At 35.7% G+C, this 25,117-nt stretch overlaps 1 protein-coding gene across 6 annotated transcripts in view; it reads right to left on the reverse strand.

The window, feature by feature from the left end:
- ANKRD17 (ankyrin repeat domain 17) overlaps positions 1 to 25,117 on the reverse strand; it is a 163,121-nt gene that overhangs the window by 9,439 nt on the left and 128,565 nt on the right. For all 6 annotated transcript variants that reach the window (XM_045079856.1, XM_045079855.1, XM_045079858.1 and 3 more), the window contains 7 exons: positions 24,875 to 24,991; positions 14,869 to 15,040; positions 12,493 to 12,940; positions 11,872 to 12,027; positions 9,738 to 9,887; positions 6,799 to 8,435; positions 2,619 to 2,816 (listed from right to left, as the gene is read on the reverse strand). In XM_045079856.1, the coding sequence (XP_044935791.1) occupies positions 2,619 to 2,816; positions 6,799 to 8,435; positions 9,738 to 9,887; positions 11,872 to 12,027; positions 12,493 to 12,940; positions 14,869 to 15,040; positions 24,875 to 24,991 (2,878 nt within the window). The remainder of the gene's footprint in view (positions 1 to 2,618; positions 2,817 to 6,798; positions 8,436 to 9,737; positions 9,888 to 11,871; positions 12,028 to 12,492; positions 12,941 to 14,868; positions 15,041 to 24,874; positions 24,992 to 25,117) is intronic.

Here is a 25,117-nt window from a genome sequence, read left to right on the forward strand (position 1 = left end):
CCGCCGAGCAGAGAGCCCAATGTGGGGCTCGATCTCAGGACCTTGAGATCATGACCCGAGCCAAAGGCAGAGGCTTAACCCACTGAGTCACCCAGGTGCCCCATAAAATACTATGGTTTAAGAGTTTTTTTGGATTGTTTTTTTTTTATTTAGTAGGTTTGTGTCAATAACTTGAAACACAGGTAAGTTTGTTTCCATTTATGCTCAACTTTAGTGTTTTTCCTTCATCAAAGTTAATTTTTTTTTTTGGAATTTATAAGCATTAACCTGATTACAAAAGCAAAACTATTATTTTTACTCAAACACGTACTACTGCTTTGCCTGTTCCCTTATTACACTGTCTCAAAGTCTGATGAGGAGTTAAGAACATAGTGTCAGAGAAACTCTCCATAGATTACTTATTAATTACAAAGGGAAAAATGATAATTTGACAGTACAGAAACCTGGCATACATGATCTTAACCAAATGATCAAATTTAACAGCACCAATAATGGTACAAACTAACATATTGTGCAATATCATGTACTGAAAGAAAGATACAACATTGACCATATAGTAATATTCCTGTCAAAAACACATAAATTAAATTTAATCCTGAAGAAATATCAGAAAAACAAAATTAAGGGGAATTTTACCAAACCATTGATCTGTAATCTTCCAAAGTCCTTCTCTGAAAGACAAAGAAGGCTGAAGGAACAGTCCAGATCATTTGATACTAAAAAGACATGGAATTGAATGCAATTTGTGATCCTGATTTGAATCTTGGATGAGAGGAAATAAAAAATATTATTGGGACAACTGGTGAAAAGTGAATATGGAATATTATGGATAGTACTGTCCAATGCACAATTTGCCACCTGTACCATAGCTGTGGACAGAATGTTCTTGTTTTTAAGAAATATTATCATTTAGGGTATTCAAGGCAGAATCGGTTGATATCCGCAACTAACTCTAAAATGGTACAGAAAAAAAATTCTACACACCCACACACCCAGAAATATACTGCAGGGAGAGAGAGGAATGTGGCAACATGTTAACAATTGGTGAAGCTGAGAAAAATATATAAGCATTCTTTGTACTATTCTTACAAGTTTAAAATTATTTCTTTAAAGTTAGACTTGAGAGACATAGTCTAATGTGATACATTTACCTTGAGTGATTCATGGTTCAAAAGGGAAGAAAAAATCTATAAAAACTGTTTTAGGACAACTGGGGATATTTGAATAGGGACTGAATATCACATGATATTACTAAATTAATACATTAACTATGTGACAATGATACTGTGGTTGTGTAAGAAAATGTCCATACTTTTAAGATGCACACTGAAGCTTTTAGGTCTTAGGTATTAGGTATTATATCTGAATCCTACTTTCAAATGGTTCAATAATAAAAAAAAACAAAGAGAGAAAACAGAGCAAAATGTTTAAAAAATTGGAAATTTTAAGAAATTACCAATCAAAAGGAATATGAATGCTTCTTAAAGTATTCTTGCAACTTCTCCGTAAGTTTGAAAATTTCTGAAAATTTTTGAAATAAAAAGTTGTGGGAATGCATCACTGAAAATTTTAATGACTTCAATGACATTCTCTATCAGCAATGGATTAGAAAACCTAATCTATATCGTTGCATTGTTAATGCATTTCAACAAAAACAAAATCAACTGAACATAAAGCCAAACCAAAAAAATTAAAAAACAAACAAACAAAAAAATGAAAAGCCCACACACTGAATTTACAGGGCAAAACAACCTATCATACTTTGTGAATTTCATCCAAAAATTTCTGAGTTTATTTCCTAAAGTAATAAATATTACCATCTAAAGTAATAAACATTAATATCAATAAGTATGTTTTTATTACACTTAAAAACATTCTCTGCTTCTAAGAATCCATTCTATTTTAAAGATTAACTGCCAAAAAATTTCAGGTTAACACTTTTCAATGAGTAGTCATGTTGCAATTTTAACTCCTTTTCTCCCAATTCCTCTTTTTTCATGAACATAAAAATAAAAAACTATCCTTATTTTTATATGTAAGTAAGTGAATATGAATCATCTATATGTATATATCTTAAGAAATCTGTATTCCTATGATGGTTTAATTTCAGCTCAACATACTCAGAAGACACTAACCCAGATCCGTTATACATTTAGGGATAAACATTAATTTTAAGAGGAGTTAAGAAAAAAATCAAGTAGGTAAAATCACTAAAAAATAATGATGTATTTCAGACTTTTTATTTATTTTTAATTATTTATTTGACAGAGAGAGGGAACACAAGCAGGGGAACTGGGAGAGGGAGAAGCAGCAGGCTTCCCTCTGAGCAAGGAGCCCAGTACGGGGCTCCATCCCAAGACCCTGGGATCATGACCTGAGCTGAAGGCAGACCCTTTAACGACTGAGTCATCCAAGCATCCCTATTTCAGACTTTAATCATTTGCTATATACAAAAATGTTTGCTCCTATGTTCCCATTTCATTAGTCTTGATATATTCAAGACTTGCTCATAGCTCTTAAATCATTTTTTACTTTGCCTTTTCCTACTTAAAACCTTTTGCTTTTCAGGAAACATATACACAAACTCTTCTTATGGAATTACAACATAAAGTACTCACCATTCGATGCTGATGAACATGGAGTCAACAAACTAAGTGGGGAAAAATGTTGTCTGTTAAAGTTAGCAGCTGTGGGTGCTCCTCCAAGGGGTGCCCCAGGTCCATACATCTGACCTCCTGAAAGGTTTGAGGCAAAGTTTCCCAAATGCGTAGAAGAAGGTGTTACAGAACCATACGGCGAGTCCATATTGACAATACCTAGAATTAGAAGAGAATTTATAATTGTTACTTGTAGGAGGAAAAAAAAAAAAAAAAAAACAATTCCAAGAGGTCCCTAATACCCCAAATATTTTAGATGGCTAAAAATATTTCTCCTTGCTTATTCTCCCAGTCTATTGACTCATCATTTATTTCCCTCTCTCTAAAGATAACTATAAAAAAAAACAATTACCAAGGAAAATTATTTTTGTATTTAACTTTAATATCTGATATTTTAATTAGTTATTATAGAATACATGTAGATTTCATATCAACATTGGAATTTAAATTGGCTTAATGGCCAAGGAATTATATAAAATTTTATCTTTCAAAATACTCAGGGGGAGGGAGAGAATGATTAGGCAAAGCACAGACAATTTTTAAGATACTGAAAATACTCTGTATGTTACTATACTGGTAGATCCATGTCACTGGACATTTGTTCAAACCCACTGGACATCTGAATGTACCAACACCAAGAGTAAATACTAATGTAAAACACAGACTCTGCATGGTCATGACAAATTAATGTAGGTTCATCAATTCTAACAGATGTCCCACTCCTGGTGGGGAATGTTGATAATGGAAGAGGCTATGACTGTTGGGGACAGGAGGTATCTGGGACATCTCTGCACTTTTCTCTCAATTTCCTCTATACTCTTCTGTGAACCTAAATGTGCTATTTAAAAAAAAAAAAAATCAAGTCTTAAAAAAAACTACAGAGGGAAAAAAACATGGCTATCCTTCTACTACGGACAGATCTGTTGATGAGCACTTTAAGTGGCCATTCTTTGTAATAGGTAATAGAGAAACAATCTTCATTGAATGCGTCCTGATGCAATGCAGTTTGAGGTTCAAAACATCACCCATCCAATGATTATGCCAAAAATGTTTGACCTGAATGTAATCATGGACTTAGAAAACAGAAGAATCTAATCTAATATGTGGGACATTCTTCAGAACAACTGGACTCTGCAAAGGATTCAATGTCAAGAAAAACAAAGGAAGGTAGTAAGATATTTTAGACTGGGGGAGACCTCGGAGACCTAACAGGCAAAAGCAATGTGTAAACCCTGATTGAATCCTGGATCAAAAGGGAAAAAAAAGAAACGCACAGGCATAACGGGTGTATGTGGTATGATGGTACTGAACACGGAGTGGTACTGCTGAATTAATGTTAATTTTCTTGAGTGTAAATATAGTGGTTCAGTTGTAAAGGCAAATATGCCTGTTTTATTGACCTGAATCAAGTAATATTCCCCTCCAATGGACTCTAAAATTACACTTCAATGTTAATTTTGGTCTAATGAACTGTACACCCCCCCAAAAACCTCACCTCCCTTATAGAGCTAGCTTTTTTCCTATACTTTTCCACAAAGTAAGAATTTTTTCCTCTAAATCTTAATTTTAGTCTAGATCTCAACACAGTAGCTAGATTTCATATTTTCTGAAAAGTATTTTCAGTAAATTTCAACAATCATAAAAATGAAATATAAAAACATTTCCAGTGTATTAGTATATAATGCTCTTTTAAAATTAAATTTATTTTAAAATTATATTTATTTTAACATTTCAGTACTCAAGAGAAATTATGTTATCTTTAAAGTACACATAAATATTTCCATCAGTCCCCATACTGACCATGTTCATTACACTGTATTCACATGGCACAGAAATAGGCAAAATAACATCCAGTCCACATTAAATTTAGAAATTTTTGGTCCCAGAATGTCATCTCTACAATAACACAGACTGGCAACCTTTCTGCAAAAGGCTGAACAGCAGTATTTTCAGGCCATTAGAGCATGAAAGTAGCTATAACACAATATGTAAATGACTGGACAAGGCTGTGCCCCAATAAAACTTCATTTATGAACACTGAAGTTTTAATTTCCTATTTTTTTGTGTCACCTATTATTATTTAAAAAAATTTTTTTAAGTCATTAAAAAAATCTTACACTATTATTGAATCTCAGTTTTTAAAAAGTTACAAATGTAAAAACAGACAGCAGGCCATATTTGGCCCACCGGTGATAGTTTGTCTATCTCTGGAATGGCATATCTTTATTTATTTGCAATGTTCATATTAAAACATATAGCTCTAGATGCAACTTGGTATCCTGGACTGGATACTGCAACAGAAAAAGAACATTACTGAAAAAACCTGTGAAATCTGAATAAAGTCTGCAGTCTAGTTAATTATACTGCATCAATATTAATCTCCTGGTTTTAATAAATAAAGGATTATATAAAATATTTACATTGGGGAAAGTTGGGGTAATTATAGAACTTTTCCATAAATCTAAAAAACATTCAAAGTAGAAAATTTTAAAAAAAAGCAACCATTCAAAACCGGGAGATCTTTAAATCCTCTAGAAATATCAGCATTGTCTAATAGAACTTTCTATGATAATAAATTTATTTGATATCTGTACTGTCCATTATGGCAGCCACTAGCTATATGTGCTTATTAAGCACTTCAAATATGGCCAGCTTAGAGCCACTATAGAAAACAGTATGGAGATTCCTCAAAAAAAAAACCAAAAAAACAGAACTGGTATATATGATCCAGCAATTCCACTTCTGTGAATATATCCAATGGAAACAAAAGCACTAACTCAAAAAGATACCTGCATTCCTAAGTTCACAGGAGCATTATTACAATAGCTAAGACATTCCTCACCAGACGAATAAAGAAAGATGCTGTGACGCACATGCACATGTGTGTGCACACCCACACACAGGAATATTATTCAGCCTAAAACGCAATGAAATCTTGCCATCTGCCACAACACGGATGGAACTTGAGGGCAATATGGCAAGTGAAATAAGTCAGATAGAGAAGGACAAGTACTGTATGATCTCACCTATGTGGAATCTAAAAACAGACAAATTCATAGACAAAGAGATCAGATTTGTGGTTACCAGAGGTGGGGAATAGGAGGAAGGGAAATTGGAGGAAAGTGATCAAAAGATACAAACTTCCAGGTATAGGGTTCATAAGTACTAGGGATGTAATGTACAACATGATGACTACAGTTAACACCGTTGCATGATATGTATGGAAGTTGTTAAAGCAAGAGTAAAATCCTAAGAGTTCTCATCACAAGGAAAAGTATTTTTTTTTCCTTTTTTCTTATTGCATCTATATGATGATGAATGGTAATTAAACCTATTATGGTAATCATTTCACAATATATGTAAGTCAAATCATTATCTTGTATACCTTAAACCTATACAGTGATGTCAGTTTTATTGTAATAAAATTGGAAAACAAATTTTAAAAAATATGGCCGGCTTGACTGAGAGGAAATTTCTCATTTTATTTAATTTTAATTTAAATAGCACATATGTGATTAGCAGCTACCTTATCAAAACTATAAAAACTATGTAGCTCTGTATTTTTCTCATCATTTTAAAAACAAAAAAGACAGAAATGAAATAAAATTTTAAAAAGCTTTATTATTTTACGGGGCACCTGGGTGGCTCAGTGGGTTAAAGCCTCAGCCTTTGGCTCAGGTCATGATCCCAAGGTCCTGGGATCAAGCCCCTTATCGGGCTCTCTGCCCCCGCTTCTCTCTGCCTGCCCCTGCCTACTTGTGATCTCTGTCAAATAAATAAATAAAATCTTTTAAAAAAATTAAAAATTAAAAGATTTATTATTTTTTAAATAAAACTTCTCATGGCATTCTCTTATTAAATGCAAACATAAGAGACTGTTTTATCTGAGACAGAAAAATATACTTGATAAATTTATTTATGGGAAATTCAAGATAAAAGCCACTGTGGCTTCTAAAAAGATTTTTTTTTTTTTTAAATGCCATACTCAACACATCTCCTACTCAAACAGCATTGGAGGTAAGTGGATTCAACAACCTCTATCTGGCCCAGCCATAGAATAAAATTATTAGAAAATGACCAAGAGTTTTCCTATCACTTGTATAAATCAGAAGCTGCAGAATGTGAGAAAGTATGAACTTACCTGAGGGACTTGGAGCGGGTCTCTGTAATGGTGGTCTAAAACCTGGAGCTTTGGAAGTATCAGACTGATGTAAAGGATCTGAATTTGGCAAATATGAGGATTTTCCTGATAGCATAGATTCTGGTGTTGACTGAGATGAAACAACAGATCCTCCCCAGAAGGCATGAGCAGAAGTAGGGCTGTTTTCGAACAATGTGCTAAAGGGCCCAAATGGTAAGGGGGCACTGAAATTGGGAGCAATAGGCTTATTTGCTGGATGTACTGAATTTTGACAAGCACTTTGTGTACTTAAGGTTGAAGGTAGCTGGACAGAAGAGGGAACACTGTGAGGTCTTTTAATGTGATTGACACTGAGGACTGCAACAGATGAATTCTGCACTGGAGCTGGATTCTTGTGAGGGGCAGTTGTGCCATGGGAGGGTGGTCTAATAGCAGGGGTTTCCATTTTAGGAGCAGGCTGGGAGCATCCCATTTGTGTCTGAGGCATAGGGTAAGTCACTGGGGCAGTAGAAGGCACCGCCACTGGAGCAGAACTTGTTGTTGCTAAAGGAGGAACAGTCATTCTAACTTCCGGGGGAGGAACCTGAGACTGCTGAAGAGGTGGTCTTGGCTCCTGAGAAACAGATCCCGGAGGCTGTTGCTGAGCAGAATGAACTGATGAACTCCCAGAAGAACTGCTGCTGTTTGAAAGTCTACTGTTTGTAGTTTCTACTACTGGTGGACTACCTGCTTCCTGTTCAGAGGAAGATGCCCCTTTGTTGGGAGATGCTGTTCCACAATCCAAAGGGCTGTTTCTAGAAACCCCTCCTGACTGGGCTGGTGGTGATGGGGAAGATGGGGATGATACTGGGTAGTGTTCTTTGGCAGTAGGCATAGGATATGTGGCATTTGTGGGTGCAGTGCTGTTGTTGCTTGCTGTCGTTGTGACTGTTGTGGTGGTGGCATTGGATGTCTTCACAACGGTGACAAAAAGCTGCCTTCGGACAGAAGGTGAACTTGGACTGCCATTTGTAGATGTACCAGGCACCGTTGAAGCTGATGAACTGGTTGTAGTTGTTGGACTTGAAGTTAAAGAACCTGCTGAATTCACCTGAGAACCACTGCTATTCTGATTGCTATGGCGAGGCACCATGTGAGGCTTAGGCGAGTTAGTAGCTCTGGCAGGGCTCAAAGGCCTGACAGGAAAAGGACCCCAAGTGGATTGAGCTGGTGGAAAAGTACCTCCAAAGTGGGTCATGGGCAACCTTGGTGGACGGATCTGCTGGAAAGTCTGAGCAGCAAGCAAAGCATGTGCAAACTGTGGAGGAGGATATGCTAATGGAAGAGAAACTGGAAAACCAGGCCTCACATTATTTACCGGGTTCTTAATGGTTTTATGAGTAGATGCAGAAGAAATTGCAGGCACAGTGAGTGCTGTGGCAGTTTGAGATGTTGATGACAGAGCTACAGTCGTCATTTTAATTCCCATTAAGGAACTGTTAGCAGCAGTGGTGGTAGGTGCTGATGACCCTATTTTGGAATTTGCTGAGGAGCTTTTCAAACGATTCTTTGGAATAAGTTCATCAATTTCTTTGTCTGGATCCTTGATCAGAGCATTGATCAACTGAGTCGCTTGTCTTGTTGATTCAGTGCCACCCCTGTAAATTGACCAAAAAAAGAAATTAGGCCCAATTTCCCCTACATTTAAATAGGTGAAGCCTAAATTCATTCAAGTATGTGTAAACATACATACAGAGAATAATAAAAGTTAAGCAGCAATCTTCTAACTACTCTTAAGATATTCTGAAAAGCAATCAACTGCCCTGACGTGCCACTGTATTTTCCAAAGGGATAGTGACTTTTCAAAAAAAGGTCATTTTCCTACCATAAAATACATTAGTTAGAGAAACGACTGTACTCAAAAGCCTATGTAATCCATGATGATATTGTAAAGTCAAACAGCTGATCAAAGTTAAAAGCAATATAAGTAAACAACAACAACAATAAAAAAAACTGAGTAAGAAAATAGTATTTTATTTTAAATCCTGGTACCTAAGATGACCCCATCTATGACTAATCTCTATTAGTAGAACAATTTTTATAATTCTTCTGGGAAGGTGTCTCAAAATGCGAGTGGAATCTTGATAATGCTAACAATGGCCATAAGGTCAAACTTCAGGATCTTCAGGAAGATAATCTGACTGCAAGGAAAGCCTTATGGAAACCCTAAGGGGGAAATTACTCCTAAAGGATATCTACTTTCCTTTTCTCTAGATAAGGCAGGTTGTGACTGCCCACCTATCCCAGGAGAGGGAAAAACAAGATAGGAGAGGAGGTTAAGCACAAAACAGAAGGGGCTAACTGCTTCCTCCGAAGTAGGTTATAGAACTAGTAGAATCTGCAATGGGGCACCTGCCTCTCACAACCAAACTTATGATTTCTTAGAATATCGTATGTTTATTTTAAGAGTATTCAGGAATAGACATATTCAATACAAGACAAATATCTACTACAGATCTCTATCTATGACTGAGTTCATATTCTAAGGATACAATCTTAGAATAATAAATTTCAAAAGCCAGTAAGGGAAGAAAGGGAAACTTATTGCTTAAAATGGGTGAGAAACCTATTCCCTCTTAAAAAGTCTCAATAAAATTTTAAGAATGCCATATGAAAAGTTTATGTAAGGAAAAGATTATCTAAACCTTTCTCTCTCTCTCACACACACACACACACACACACGAAAAATTCTTTTAAAGCACTTTAAAATATTTCACAAGAGCACATGAATTAGAGGAAAAGAACTGTAAAGGTTGTCTTCTCTCATACTAATCGAATTCCCATTTAAAAAAGTACGCTATTAAATACAAAGATCCACCAGAAATTCAAAATACTTGTACTTCATTAAGGTACAGTGTGATAAAACACAGAAGGAGAAAATATAAGAGACAAAGTTTTGCCTTATAGTTATTATCCGGTCTCCTGTCTTGTCTTTCTGCTTATCAATATCTATGTGTGCACCAGTGAACTCCCGGATAGCATTAATATTACAGCCTCCTCTTCCAATCACTCTGGATATCACAGTTGACGGAACAGATACTTTCTTTGACCTGTTTAAAAGTTGCAAAGATAAATTAAGTTTATCATTAGTATCAGCAGTTATGATTAAAATATGAGGAAAGAGGCTTACTAAAATACATTTCTGTAAATACAGATAGAGTCAGCCTCTATCTATTCTTGCTTTAGGTGATAAAAGGCAACTAACAGTGACAGCAGAGAGAGACAGAGACAGAGAGAGAGAGAGCACACAAGCCAAGTGTTTAACCACAGCTTTTCATCTCATTACCAAAACCGGTAATTTTTTTTTACCTTCATCTTTCATTAAGAACTATAAAGCACATACTGTGTAGACATGCACTGTGTTAATGCAAATACTAATGGCAAATAAGATAAACATAGGTTCCTGCCCATATATATTGACTATGCAGACAGCAAGGGGGAAAGCCACAACAGCATGCCACAGGTGCTCTAATAGGGTGTCGTAAAGACACACTGGTTGGGCACCTAATTTGAGCCTGAGGAAACAGAAAGGCTTCTTGTGGGTATTTCTGGGTGTTTGACTCACATTCTTTTTATTGTCTAATATGTAACTGAAAGAATGATATTAAAAATGCATTGTTTCCTTTCATTCTTTTAGAGGCATTAAAATGATTATCCACCAACCTGGAAGCTTGCTAAAGGATGTTTAATGGTGTGAGGAAAGAGAAGAGCCTGCTCAAATTTCAAAAAGACAAAACCTGTCTTAACATTTGCAAAACTGCTTTACAGTTCTAAACATTCACACTTTAGAAAAGGTACATATACATTTCTGACCAGCCTAAAAAAAGGATGCTTCTAAAAGAAATACAGTGTAATTCTCAATAAAGAGAATGAGCCAACTATGCTTTATTGAACAAGTACATTGTTTATTTAGAATGGTAGATTAAATATTAAAATGTTACATTTTTTAAAAGGCTAGCTATGACCCCTGCCCTTTTATATACATAACTAAGTTACTTGGTAATTCCTTTTTTCTCTAAAGGGCAAAATAATCAGTCAGAGATCATTACTTTCAAATTAATTAAGAAGTTCTTAGTATACCACAGTGTAAAATACATGCAGAAAAACTGAATTACCTTACTTTTAGATAGATAGTACTCTAATGTTGCGATTGATTTTAGTTAGTTCAACAGAATGTATATACATGAATGCGTGTGTGTGTGTGTGTGTGTGTGTGTGTGTGTGTGTACATGAGAATGAATAGAAGATAGAGACACAGAGACCAATGAAGATAGACATGGTGGTAGGGGCAGGCCTTGGTCAATAATATGAAAAAAACAAAAACAAAAACAAAAAACCAAACAGTGCATTTTGGGATTAAGAGGAATAAGTTTGGCTCATTATAGCTCTTATTTCAAATATTCAAAAGCTTAAGTATTTGTTGGAATTTCTGGGAAGTTCTTTAAAACAGGCCATTAAAGATTTACAATAGATCCTCTTTGGTATCTTACTACCTTTTAGTTTGAGATACTGTTTTACTTTTTGAGACATAATTCAAAAAATCCCAAGCAAAACAGAACCAAATATTTCAGTTCTAAAATCCTTTAAATAAAGGCATCATGTTGCTTAAAGACAAGAGCAGTTTAAAACCAATACTTATTCATTCTTCAAATATTTACAAGCATGTAGAAGATACCACATGCTGGGCTCTGAGATTACAAAACTGAGTAAGACACAATCTATCACCTTAAAGAATTTAAGTTAGTTCTCTACCAAATAGCAATACCTGGGAGTCCAGCAAATACCACAATCATCCTTGTAATTTTTTCGTGAAGTCTCTGTACTTTTTATGTAAAATCTCCTAATTTTAGAAGTACTAGTGCCTCCTTTTTTTTTTTAAATCTAGAATATGGTGTATGCTCTCTCTCTCTCTGTTAGCCAGATTCAGCCTTGGGCCACCAGTTCATATGCAACTTTTGGAATAGTTGAATGAATCTAACAGTAAGTAAACAACACCTCCCGTAACAAGAATGAGAAAAACGGACAATCACTCACCTTCTTACAACTTCCTTCCATCCTTCCTCTCTCTTTTGTCCACGCTTAGGACTTGCTACTGTTAACTTCCCATTTGGAGAGGAAAGGGGAGATGGACCAGATTTTGTACAAGTAGACAGAGAATTACTGGTTACTTCATTGACAGTCTCTGACAATCTTTAACAGAGGGAGGAAAATAATTAAATATAGAACAAATATAGAATTTTAAATGATAGAGGCAATCTATTACATAATTTTATTTATTTTTAGAATAAATACGGTAAACAAATGAGGAACTTATTTCTCACTTTTCAATATTTAGCATAACATGAAGAGTCAATTAGAGGTCAAAATTAGCAGAGCTGAATTATAATGACCCCTAAGAAACCATAATCAATACTTGTCATGGGCTAAAATTTAACAACCAAAATAAAGAAGTTACACAGTAAAAAAATTTTCTCTTTTATTAACAAAAACTTCAAAAATAGCCTATTCTTCAGTTAAAATGAAATTGTGACTTCTTTAGCACAAAGACAAACCCTTGTTTTGCCAATTGTTAATTTGCTATTTTTACTAAAAAAATCAGCAACAAAGAATTTCATGATGATACTATAAATAATAAATATGAAGATTAGAACTAACTTTATTGAAGCCTTGCCAGAAACAGATTTTCTCTCGTCCTTCGGAAATGTAACCAGAACTGATGGCTGCTTCTTGCTGGTCATGGTGGTGGTCACCACAGCAGGTGAATGATTGTCACTCTTTCGGCTGCTGTTGCTGTTACTGCTTTCATCACTGCAGCTGGAAATCCTCATGTTATCACTGTCCCCACTCTCACTGGTACTGCTGCTCTTGGACTCTCCGTTTACCTTCTCTGGCTGACTATATGAGATTGGTAGTGGATCATCAAATATAATCTGAACATTTTCTGGAGTAATTTTATTTTTCCTGTTTTTCCTCTTTGAACTGGTTGTAGTTATGGTGTTATTTCTTTTACCATGGGAACCTGCCAAGGTTGTCCATGTTGCAGATATACCTATGGTAGTAGTGGTTGTGGCACTTGGAGGTTCTGTCAGGACTTCAGGCTCATCTGTAAAAGAAGCCAATACCAGCAATACCAAATTAGCAAGGTCTAAACATTTTTAGAGTACATTTAGCTTTAAACACTTGAAGAACAATAAAGACAGGAGTTACTCTGTGACTATTAGAGGAAAAGTCATCAATCATTCCAACATTCATCAGTAATAAGATGGGTATGACATCCATTATCCTCTCTGTGCTCAGGTCCTAAAAAAATGCATAGTAAGCCATTATAAAAAATATTTTTGACCTCACACCAGTCAGAATGGCTAAAATCAACAAGTCAGGAAATGACAGATGCTGGCGAGGATGCCGAGAAAGGGGAACCCTCCTACACTGTTGGTGGGAATGCAAGCTGGTGCAGCCACTCTGGAAAACAGCATGGAGGTTCCTCAAAATGTTGAAAATAGAACTGCCCTATGACCCAGCAATTGCACTATTGGGTATTTACCCTAAAGATACAAACGTAGTGATCCAAAGGGGCACGTGCACCCGAATGTTTATAGCAGCAATGTCCACAATAGCCAAACTATGGAAAGAACCTAGATGTCCATCAACAGATGAATGGATCAAGAAGATGTGGTATATATACACAATGGAATACTATGCAGCCATCAAAAGAAATGAAATCTTGCCATTTGCGACAACATGGATGGAACTAGAGCGTATCATGCTTAGCGAAATAAATCAAGCGGAGAAAGACAACTATCATATGATCTCCCTGATATGAGGAAGTGGTGATGCAACATGGGGGGCTTAAATGGGTAGGAGAAGAATAAATGAACAAGATGGGATTGGGAGGGAGACAAACCATAAGTGACTCTTAATCTCACAAAACAAACTGAGGGTTGCTGGGGGGAGGGGGTTTGGGGAAGGGGGTGGGATTATGGACATTGGGGAGGGTATGTGCTTTGGTGAGTGCTGTGAAGTGTGTAAACCTGGTGATTCACAGACCTGTACCCCTGGGGATAAAAATATATGTTTATAAAAAATAAAAAATTAAAAAAATATATTTTTGGAACAATCTGGGAAATATGAATATGTACTGTATATTACATATCATTATGTTATTAAATTTTATGTGTGTAATAATAATGTTATTATGGTCACATAAAATAATGTTCTTTTTCTGAGAAATACATATTTAAGTATTTAGTGGTAATTTTGCATAGGGTGTCCAACTTACATGTAATCTGTTCAAAAAGAGAGGAAAAAAGATAAACTAATGTGTCAATGTATTAAGAATCTAGGTGACAGGTGGTCATTGCACTATTCCCTAAACTTTTCTATAGTTTGGACATTTTTCAAAATAAAAGGCTGGAGGAGAGGGAAATTACACTCTCACACACTGCATATACATTTGGTGGTTTAATGGAAATGGTTTCTCCTCACAATATCTTCGTATCAAATAATCCTTCAGTTAGAACCTAGTTGAAATAATTCCCTCATTTTAAGAAAAAAAAATCTAAATATGGTTAGGACAACAAATGATACTATAGAATTACTCTTAATTTTTTAGGTATTATAAAAGGTATTGTGATTATGTAAGCACATGTCATTCCTAAGATATGTATTAAAGTTTTATAGGTACAATGTCAGGATGTGTGCAATTTACTTTCTGACAGCTTAGAAAATAATATGCATATATATTTAGAGAGAAAAAAATAAAGCAAATATGGTAAAATGTTTGTTTTAAAATCTAGGTGGAAGGTATTGAAGTATTCGTTTTCTCATTCTTCCATCTTGTCCTGTAGCTTTGAAATTCTTCAAAATGAAAAGCTAGAGAGAAATCAATAAGTGAAAATAGTATGTAAGTACTTCAAGGGCTTAATGACTTAGAAATCTACTTTTACCTTAAGTTATTGATAGTTAAGGAAATATAATTTTGATTACAATGTATTACATGAATCAAATTAGATGGTAATCTAGAGAAAATACCTTCAACTTTATGTTTTTCTTTTTCTTGAGCAGCTTGGAGTTCAAAGTTCTCTTTATTTTTGGCTTCAATTTCTTCTAGTTTTCTTCTTTGTTCTTCCTTTTTCTTTCGTCTCTTCTCCTTTCTCTTTTCTCTTTTGGCAGCCAACGCCAGCCTCCGGCTTTCTTCTCTTAACTGTGAAAGGATCAATAAAACAGAACTGCCTTGTAAAAAAAAGTTTTCACATAACGTCATTTTATCATAATGGAACTAGAGTATCATAAAATTTGAAGTCATCTAGTTCAATTTATTGTTTGATCAAGATCATAGTCAAACCACAGTAAAGAGAAAATATTTTTAAATGTCAAGATCAAATTAATGATAAAAACAATTTAATTTTAAAATGGGTGAATGATACATAATTTCTTAATCACTGAAGAAATGTATATATGGTAATCTGCTCCAAATTACTAGAAGAAAAGAATACAAACTGTGGACCAGTGATCCCATTTATTGGGAAAGTAACCCTTTTATGTAGCTCTATTTGTAGAAACAGAAAAATGGTGAAGACAATACAAATCAAAGCTACTGACTACAGTGGAACTGGAAGGAGGATAGCAGAAAGATGATGGCTTTCAATTTTATTTAATGTAACTGTTCATTGTTTCTTATTTGTGAAAATGGTTACTCTCATCGTCAAAAAAATTAAGAACAAGTTTAAAAGTATAACATCTCTTAATAAGCGATGTTAACTATTAAATTCTTTTTGATTCATAAAGGGAGAAAATCATCTTCAAATGGTTTCATTTCCATGTTCTCTAAAAGACATTTTCAAACTATGCCCTATGTACTCCCTGCCCATTATCCCATATTCTGTGTATTATGTGTGTGTCTTTGTGTATTTTAAATATAAGTATCAAAACAATGACAGTTTATGGAAAATATCACAATATCCTAACTAATAAAACCAGAGCTCAAATATGGGCTCCAAAGGCAAATCAGACTTCATTTTATTTTTTTTTTAATTTTTATTTATTTATTTGACACAGAGAGATCACAAGTAGGCAGAGAGGCAGGCAGAGAGAGAGGAGGAAGCAGGCTCCCTGTTGAGCAGAGAGCCCGATGCAAGACTCGATCCCAGGACCCTGTGATCATGACCTGAGCTGAAGGCAGCGGCTTAACCCACTGAGCCACCTAGGCGCCCCATTTCATTTTTTAAGTTTTTTAAGTCTTTTGCTTTTGCTAGACATTTCTGCCTTTTCAAATTATCCATGTTAGATAGCCTGAAAGGTTTTGTCCACCTTGAAAGTTTTTACACCCTCGGGCAGTGCACCGTAATTACATTCTCTTGCATAAAGAAAAATCTTTTGTCCCTGTAAAGAGGAAAAACCAAAGAGAATCTGCAGAACACTGATACTTTCTCAGGCAGAGGGATTTCAGGAAGAATACAAATGGGATGTTAAAGATAAAAAAAACTGCATGGTAGCCCTGGAAAGTTTTGCTAGTCTTCCAGAAGTACATAAACGCCAGTCTGAAGACTAGTAAAAGAGCAGTTTTTCACCTTACAGAAGAACTGAGAAGAAAACACTGATGACTTCACTCCTCTACTACACAGGAAAGGGAATAATATCTGACTGAAGCCATTTGAGAGAAGGAAGTAAGCATATGTGACTCTGCTCATTGAAGCCTTGCTTAAATGGAGCTAGCTGCCTGCCCTCAGGAATTGTGCTTTCTCCCTTCTCAACTCGAGTGAGGGTGTCCTGTCTGAACCTGACTTTGACAGAATGAGTAGGTTAAGTGGGGGGGAAAGAAGGAGTAGAACAGGGGGTGAAAGGTATGCCAAGAAAAATGTTTTCAAAGCAATTGTGGCCAAATAAGACATTTTATCTATATCCTGTCTGTATGGACAGAAAAGCCTTGAAAAAGGTATACTGGCGATCAAAATAACTAATGAAGTTTAAGACTTATGGTTAAGCCAGGATGGATTTTTGGATTTGCTGGATTTTTTGTCTGGTGGTAGGAGGTCATTTTGACTGGTATCAAGAGGAAAAATAACTATTTTAAGAATAGCAAAATTTAAATCAGAAAGCAGACCCATTTGGTCTAGATGTGGGTGGGGGTGATGGGCTAAGGTAGGTTCTAGTTTATAGGTGCAGTTGGGTCTTAGGTATGCAGGTGCCTCAGGCCTTAGAGAGTTAAGAGTGGAGGACTGTCTTTGACAATAGTAAATCTGGGTTATCGGACTCATGGTATAGGAGTTCCGCCCTAAAGGCAAGGTATTTTTTCCCTAAATCTTAAAGTTCTATGGCTAGTATCTGGGTAATCCCATAGATGTACTAACCCTTTCAACTCACTAAATAGTGGAGCACAAATTCAGAGGTCCCAGGAAACTATTTCTTTCCAAAGGACATTATTTCAGACCACAGCTGTAAAAGAAGGTATCTATATGAAGGTATCTAAAAACTTAAGCAGAATTAGAAATATAGATACACATTTATTAAGAGGTATCATAAGTTTGCAGGTATATGAAACCAACAATTAGATGAGATCATCAAAGGGAAAAAGTTATTAATTACATGAATGTGTATTTTTGTGTGTGTATTATATATATAGGAGGGGGATATCCAATATTTAAAAAGAAGAGCAAATGAGACTTTAGGAAGGCAAAATCAGATAAGAGGAAGAAGAGTTTTATGAAGGAAAGTGATCAACACTAGTTAAGTATCACAAATATGATTAAGAATTGAAAAGAGGTAGCAAAATCCGGCAGTTAAGATGCCACTGGTGATCCCTGCTGTAGTTAGTTTGCTAGAGCAGGAGGGGAGTAGGCAATTGATCCTGGGCTGAGAATTAAAAATTGAAAGTAGTGACTCTACTTAAAAAGCATAGATTATTCACTTATATCTGGAAAAGGCAAAAAAAAAAAAACACCTAAATTTGAGGTAAAGTTTCATTAAAATAGTTACCTTGATTATGTAGGCAGAGGATAGGAGTTAGTGCAGCTGCAGACACTAAAGATAAAAGAATATGGGAGAGGTGGTAACAACTGATACAAGATCCCAAAAAGAACAGATGAAAGCAGAATAAACCATGAAGTCTGGAGGTATAGAAAACAGGTTTAGAAATTCAGTCCACATCCTCTATTTTCTCACAAATGACCTCATTTCACTTCCAGGGGAACTGCTATATTGAGACTATACAGGGAAGGGGAGAGCTCTGAAGAAAAAAGTCAAAGTTGTAGAATAACCTCAGGGTGAAAAGGAAAAGGCCCTAACTCAAGCGGTGATTTCTAGTTGAGGTTTCAGAAAGCAATGTGATTTTGAGAATCAAACTTTTTAAGATGAGAACTTAAGAATCTGGGGAGAGGCAGTCCAGACTAAAAAAATGCCATCGTGTATTTACATAAATGAAAGTAAACGAGATGTGTGAGCAGCAGAAAACAAACAATAGCGAGTGATGAACCTAGAGAAGTAGTAAACTGGGAGGACCTGAATGTTTGGATTTTCCCGCGCAGACAATGGAGAGAGACTGACAGTTTCTGAGGAGGGGTAAGGTAATCCCACCTGTGTATAAGAAAACTATGGGAACTGTGGAAAAGCTACAGTGGAGAAGGATTAAAATGAAGGCAAAAGGTGAAAGAGGAAAATACTTGTTTGTAAGAAGCCCACTGCAATCCTTCAGGTGACAAATGGTAACTGAGAGGAGAGGATGGAACAGAGGCTCAACTGCCAAAGCTCAAATGAAGGGGATGATGATGATGACAGTAATATGGTTTAGTACGTGGAGCGTCTATACCAGGCACTGGGTTAACTTACCGCATGAATTCATTTGCTAGATAAGGATAAGTGAGCAGCTGAAAGTTACAGCAAGACTTCATTACTGACTCATGAGTAGTGATACCAGTAACAGAAAAAGAGGTTAGGGAGGATCAGGGGAAGGGAAGGGTAGGATCCAGCAAAAATTTATTGTTAATTTGCTATGTACTAAACATGGTTCTAATTTTTGAACTAATCAGTAAACTAGACAAAAGATCCCTACCCTCATGAAGCTTATAAAACTTAACATTTAGTTGGGGCGGGGCACACAGATGACAAACATAGTAAGTACATTACATAGTCTTCAAAAATGTGTTAAATACAATGTAAGATACTAGAGAAGGGGAAGACAAGACAAGTGCATATATGGAGAGAGATAAGGGGTTTTGATTTTAAAGTGGTTTTTTTTTTTTTGGAGAGAGAGTAAGTGAGGAGGTGGAGGGGCAGGGGCAGGGGCAGAGGAAGAGGGAGACAGAATCTTAACCAGGCTCATCGCACACAGGGCTTGATCTAATGACGAGATCATGATCTGAGCTGCAATCAAGAGTTGGATGCTTACCTGACAGCCACCCAGGAACCCCAAGGGGTTCTGATTTTAAATAGGGTGGTCAGTGTAAGCCTCACGAAGGTAAGGCTTACGTGAACATCTAATAGATTTGAAGGATTTCAGGCAACAGGACAGCAAGTGCATAAGCTATGTAAGCAGTTACAAGTCAGAGTTGTGGTTCTGGGGTAGGCAAAGCTCAGGAGCTGACTTCTGGACACAAGTATGAGATCTCTAATTGGTATCCAAATGGACAGGTTGAGTAGCTAGTTGGATATGAGACTGAAGTTTAGGGAAGAGGTCTGTGCTAAAGATATGCATTTGGGACCAGCTGGTATATATTTAAACTTAAGAAGCAGGATGAGATGACCAGTGCAAGAAGATGTTCATATAAAGAGCTAAGGGGCTTGCCAACTAAGGGAAAGAAAAGGAAGAAGTAGCAAAGGAGACACCGAAGGACCTTTCAGGGAGATAGGAGAAAAACCAAGCTAAGAGTGTAGAGCAATAAAGGTCAAGTGAAAAGAGTACATTAGGTGTTAGTGGCTTAGTGAGATAAGAATGAAATGGCTACATGAAAGTCACAGGCGACCATAAAAGCAGTTTTGTTGAGGTTGAGAGAGTTAAGAGCCGGACAGAAGTAGATTCGAAAAGGGTGAAGAATTCTAGGTGCCTGGTGGCACAGTTGGTTGCGTGTCCAGCTCTTGGTTTCATCTGGGGTCTTGAACTCAGTCATGTTATTGAGCCCTGTGCTGGGCTCCACACTCAGCATAGAATCTGCCTGGGATTCTCTCTGCCTCACTCTGCCCTTCCCCCTTATGCTCTCTCTTTCTCAAATAAATCAATCTTAAAAAAACAAATAAATAAATAAGGATGAAGAATTGGGAATAGCCAAAATAAGACGACTTTGCTGTTACTGTTTAGCTGCAAAGAGGAGCAAAGGAATGGGCTTATAGCTGAAAACTGGGGAAAGGGAGTTGGAGGAATCAAGGGGATTTTTAAGTTTGGAAACTAATCTCTTAAACTGAAATGACCCAAGAGAAGAGAAAAAAACGATACAGGACAAAGAAAAAATTGCCACAATGTTTTTGAGTAAGGGAGACCAGACCTAGTTCACTAGATGGACTGGTTACAAAAAGTTTACTTAGTAAATGGGAGGAAGAATATGGATAGAAATTCCGGGTAGGGAGACCAGGGGGTGGGGAAAGTCTGACAATTACAAAGTCTTACTTCCGGAGCTTCAGTTCTCTCACGGAGGTAGAATACAAGGTAGTTAACTGAGGGTGAAGGAGAGGATATATTGGAAGTCAGAGGATAACAGAAAGTAACAGTGGTCTAAACAAATGGGAGAGTGAAATAAATTAGGGAAATACAGTATAAATAGACAGCACTAAAGAGTTTATTGTCACCCATTTAGAGTAAAATTCATCATCAGGGTTGAATTTTTTTCTGTACATTTAGTTACTAGGGTACGTATGGGTAAGAATAAGAAGAAAAGAGTAAGGAACAGTGTAGGGGGTAGGATAAATGAATCCTACAATATACTGATAGGCAACGTCCGAATTGTTGGAGGGAGAATTCAAGAGACAGTATAGCTGAAAAGATGGTCAGAGAATGAAATGTATAAAATTAAGATTGTGGAATAGGCATATTAGAAGCTTCAGGTGATGGCAAAAAAAGCCAACTGAAAATGTCTAATAGAAATATTTTTAAAATACACTCTGTTATACACGCCCTAAAAGGTAATTCAAGTTTACAAGGAAAAAAGTAGGGGAAGAAATAGTAGGTAATAAAGTCGAGGGGTGAAACAAATATATAAAAAATGCAGACCAATTAATATTCACTAAGGATACTAACAGTTAGTTGTTAATGCCCTAAGAGAACAAGCAATTAACTGACCAGATAAAATGCTCCAAAGCAAGGGCTCTTCTACATAATAAATGCTCAGTAAATAAATGTTTGCTGAACAAGGATAAGGGAATCTGATAAATATAATGGGTAGTATTTTCAACAGCAGTTTTTACAAACCTACTGACCCAAATTTTCAAATTAGAAAGGCTGACCAAATAATCACTTTTATATAAGCAATAAATTACCTATACAGAACATTCAACTTAGACCAGACAAGACCATCTCTGTTTCTAATCAGATATGGTGGAGCCAGAATACACTGTGTTTCAAAGGGGCAAAAAAAAAAAAAAAAAAAAAAAAAGTGTATTCTCCCAGATATAAGTCATAAGTAAAAAACAATGAACCAGACCCTATGAGATCTCAATCTGATAATTTTTCAAATAGGAATACTGCTCTAGAGTTCAGGAGAGAAGAACCTCCTCTGTAATACAGAATTTTATCTCTACACTGCCCTAATTTAAACTGTTTATAGAGTATCTGTGCATGAAAAAGAATCAATTTACATCTAATTAGTTTATGGGTTAAGAATTAATTATCACTTTGAGTTTTAATAGTGTGGAAAAATATGCAATGACATTTGAAAGAAGTTTCTTTTAATTTGCTTTAAACCTGAGGTTCTTGAAAGCAGGAACATCAAGGTTAAGAAATATTGCAAAGAATTCAAGGAAATGACATTTGTGTCGCTGATAACAGTAGGAGAATATTCTAGAAGTATTAAAATTTAAAATATATTGACCCAAGTGAAGAAACTTATTCTATAAAAACAAAATCACCCAAATATAAGGGAATACATGTAAGGATTTTTACTGTAACATTTGTAGTGACAAAAAAAACTGTAAACAAACTTTCTATGGAGTATATTCTACAGTTAAAGCACTATCAACTGCCAATATCAATCAATTACTGAGCGAGGGAAAAGCAAGTATTCATAGGATTCTTTTAAAAAAAAAGTACACCATATCTGTATGTGTGAATATGCATTTGCCCAAGAAATACCTACTGACCGCCTATGACATGCCAGGCACCATTCTGTGGTACATGCATTGTAGTGGTAGAGTCTAACAAGATAACTAAATAAAATACAGTATTTAGAATGTTACACAGCGAAAACAGAGAAGGGAAGAAGAGTAGTAAGAGTGTCTGTGGAAGGGAGACTAAAGTAAAGGCAAATGAAGGGACAATTAAGGCAGAATGCAGAGTAAGAACAAAAAGAGGATAGTCCGTATGGATGGAACAAAGTGACCAAAGTAATAAAAAAATACATACATATGATCAGGGAGGTGTAAGAAGTATCACGAGTGGGCAGATCACATACATTCTTAAAAGGCTTTATAGGTAATTGTAGAGGTGCAGACTTTAGTTACCATAATGGGTTTTTAATTTAATTTAATTTAATTTTATTTTTTTTTTTTAAAGATTTTATTTATTTATTTGACAGAGAAATCACAAGTAGATGGAGAGGCAGGCAGAGAGAGAGAGAGAGAAGCAGGCTCCCTGCTGAGCAGAGAGCCTGATGCGGGACTCGATCCCAGGACCCTGAGATCATGACCTGAGCCGAAGGCAGCAGCTTAACCCACTGAGCCACCCAGGCGCCCCGGGTTTTTAATTTTAGTTAAATATTACAATGGTGACACAGTTTTTTCTTTAGTTATCTTTGCATATTTCACAGTTTAAACTGAATACATTGTAATAAAGAAAAAAAAAATGAAGTTGACTGAGAACAGATATCTTCATAAAGATGTCTCCTATAAATTGCTTCCTGACTGTATAATCTATAGTTATGCAATAAATTCGTAGGTGCATTTAATGTAATGTACAAATATCAAGGCATGAAAAAATTAAAAGTTTTATTTAAAAACAGATATCTATGTCTCAGCTATAGAAAGGATGCAGATTTATAAAAATGCAAAAAGGAAATAGTATCATGAAACAACTTAGAGTCAGGAGAGTTCTAAGATGTAAAAATAGGAGAGTAATGATAAAACAGGGTATTATAGTACTTTAGGAAGAAAGAATAAGAGGTAGTTTATCTTTAGTTAAGAGTGGAACCCGGGGGCACCTGGGTGGCTCAGTGGTTTAAGCCTCTGCCTTTAGCTCAGGTCATGATCTCAGAGTCCTGGTATCGAGCCTCACATTGGGCTCTCTGCTCAGCCGGAAGCCTGCTTCCCCCCCCTCTTTCCTACTTGTGATTTCTCTCTCTCTCTCTCGCTCTGTTAAACAAATAAATAAAATCTTTAAAAAAAAAAAAAGAGTGGGAACCTGGGAATTCGGAATGAAAAAAAAACAACAACAACAACAGTAAAAAACTGGGTTCAAACCCTATTCTAGTTTAAGCAAGTTACTTAACTTCCCACAGATGTAAGTTTCTCCATCTGAAAGAGGAAGGTAGTAATGTTTTTTAGTGAGAAAACTAAAATAATACATATTTTATCATACCACTTGGCACTACTTATATTGCTTGTATTTAGCAGGCTTTACATAATTAGATAAGACAATATAAAATAGGTAAAGCAATAGTTATAATGGTTATAAATATCAATCTCTCAATGTGCTTATATTTTTTAAAAATTTCAAAATGATGAAAAAAGCTAATTTGTTTGATTAGAATTTAAACCAGATTTTTAAGATTTTATTTATTTATTTGACAGACAGAAATCACAAGTAGTCAGAGAGGCAGGCAGAGAGAGAGGAAGGGAATCAGGCTCCCTGCTGAGCAGAGAGCCCTATGTAGGACTCCATCCCAGGACCCCGGATCATGACCTAAGCTGAAGGCAGAGGCTTTAACCCACTGAGCCACCCAGGTGCCCCTAAACCAGATTATTTTAAATGAAGAACCTCCAATATTAAATATATTTTCTAAAAAATAAGTGTAGCTTCACACTTGAATTAGAATAAAATCTTGAAAATAATTCATTTTTTGTTTATGTAAGTTGAAATTCATAGTTTAACGTAAGTCAGCAAATACAGTAAAAAAGGGAAATTACTCAAGTTAAAAAAGGTTAAAATTATCACTATATAGCCTTTATAAATTTAATAGTACTTTTAAGTTTGATAGCAGTTAAAAACTTTTTACAGCATTTTTAACCTTTTTATAAAAGATCAAACATGGTAGAATATGTATTCCAACTCCTTTTCCTGCTGTGATTACTATTTGTGTTACATTCTAGAATACAGACTCATTGATAGGAAGGGGGAGAAAGAGAGCTACAAGACTGCAAAACCAAATGTTTTCTGTAGTATTTTACTCCCTGTGGAAATAGATGGGAATGATGCTCTGCCTGAAAGAGAAAAGTATAAAACAAATCATCCATTTAAAAAATGTACTCATTAAACATTCCACAAAGTGGCTGCAGTTCCCTGATTGGTTATGTGATGGTAATACATTTGGTACATCTGATAAATCAGTTGGCAATAAATTACATTACAAAGTCTAGGATCAATGAAAGATCAATTTGGATGGGTATTAAGAGATCATTTGTTGATGTAAGACTAAACTTGATTATTGAGGTTAGGTTTTCTGACTTGCAGATCAATGCAACTCCTGTAATAAAATTTTGTTAATCTGATTACAAAGAAAGTTACCTTAATGATTTTTAAAGTAGTCATAATTCCCTCTAACTGAGCCAAACTTGGAGAAAAAAACATGTGCATTGGTTAAAGCAAGAACAAAATGAAATGAAACCAAAACACAACAGATTACCAATTAGGTGGAAGGCAAAAGAGGAAAAGTAAGAACTTTTCATATGTAAAGGTTACCATTACCTTTTCCAAGTCTAACTCCTCTAATAAAATGCTGGCATTTTTGTTTGCTTCAGCAGCCTGTCTATCTTTGGCTTGTACTATTGATTCCATACAAAGATGACACTTCTTCAGCATCTCCTAAAATAAAAAATTAAGATGTTTGCAGCCTCAAAAAACAATTCACATTTAGAGATATTCCTGAAAACACAATAGTTAAGGTACTTGAATGAACATAAGCAATAAAAATTAGTGGTAGGGCAAAAA

The sequence above is a fragment of the Mustela putorius genome, unplaced genomic scaffold (assembly GCF_011764305.1).
Source record: "Mustela putorius furo isolate JIRA1106 unplaced genomic scaffold, ASM1176430v1.1 tig00000430_pilon_pilon_pilon, whole genome shotgun sequence".
NCBI classification, from domain to species: domain Eukaryota; kingdom Metazoa; phylum Chordata; class Mammalia; order Carnivora; family Mustelidae; genus Mustela; species Mustela putorius.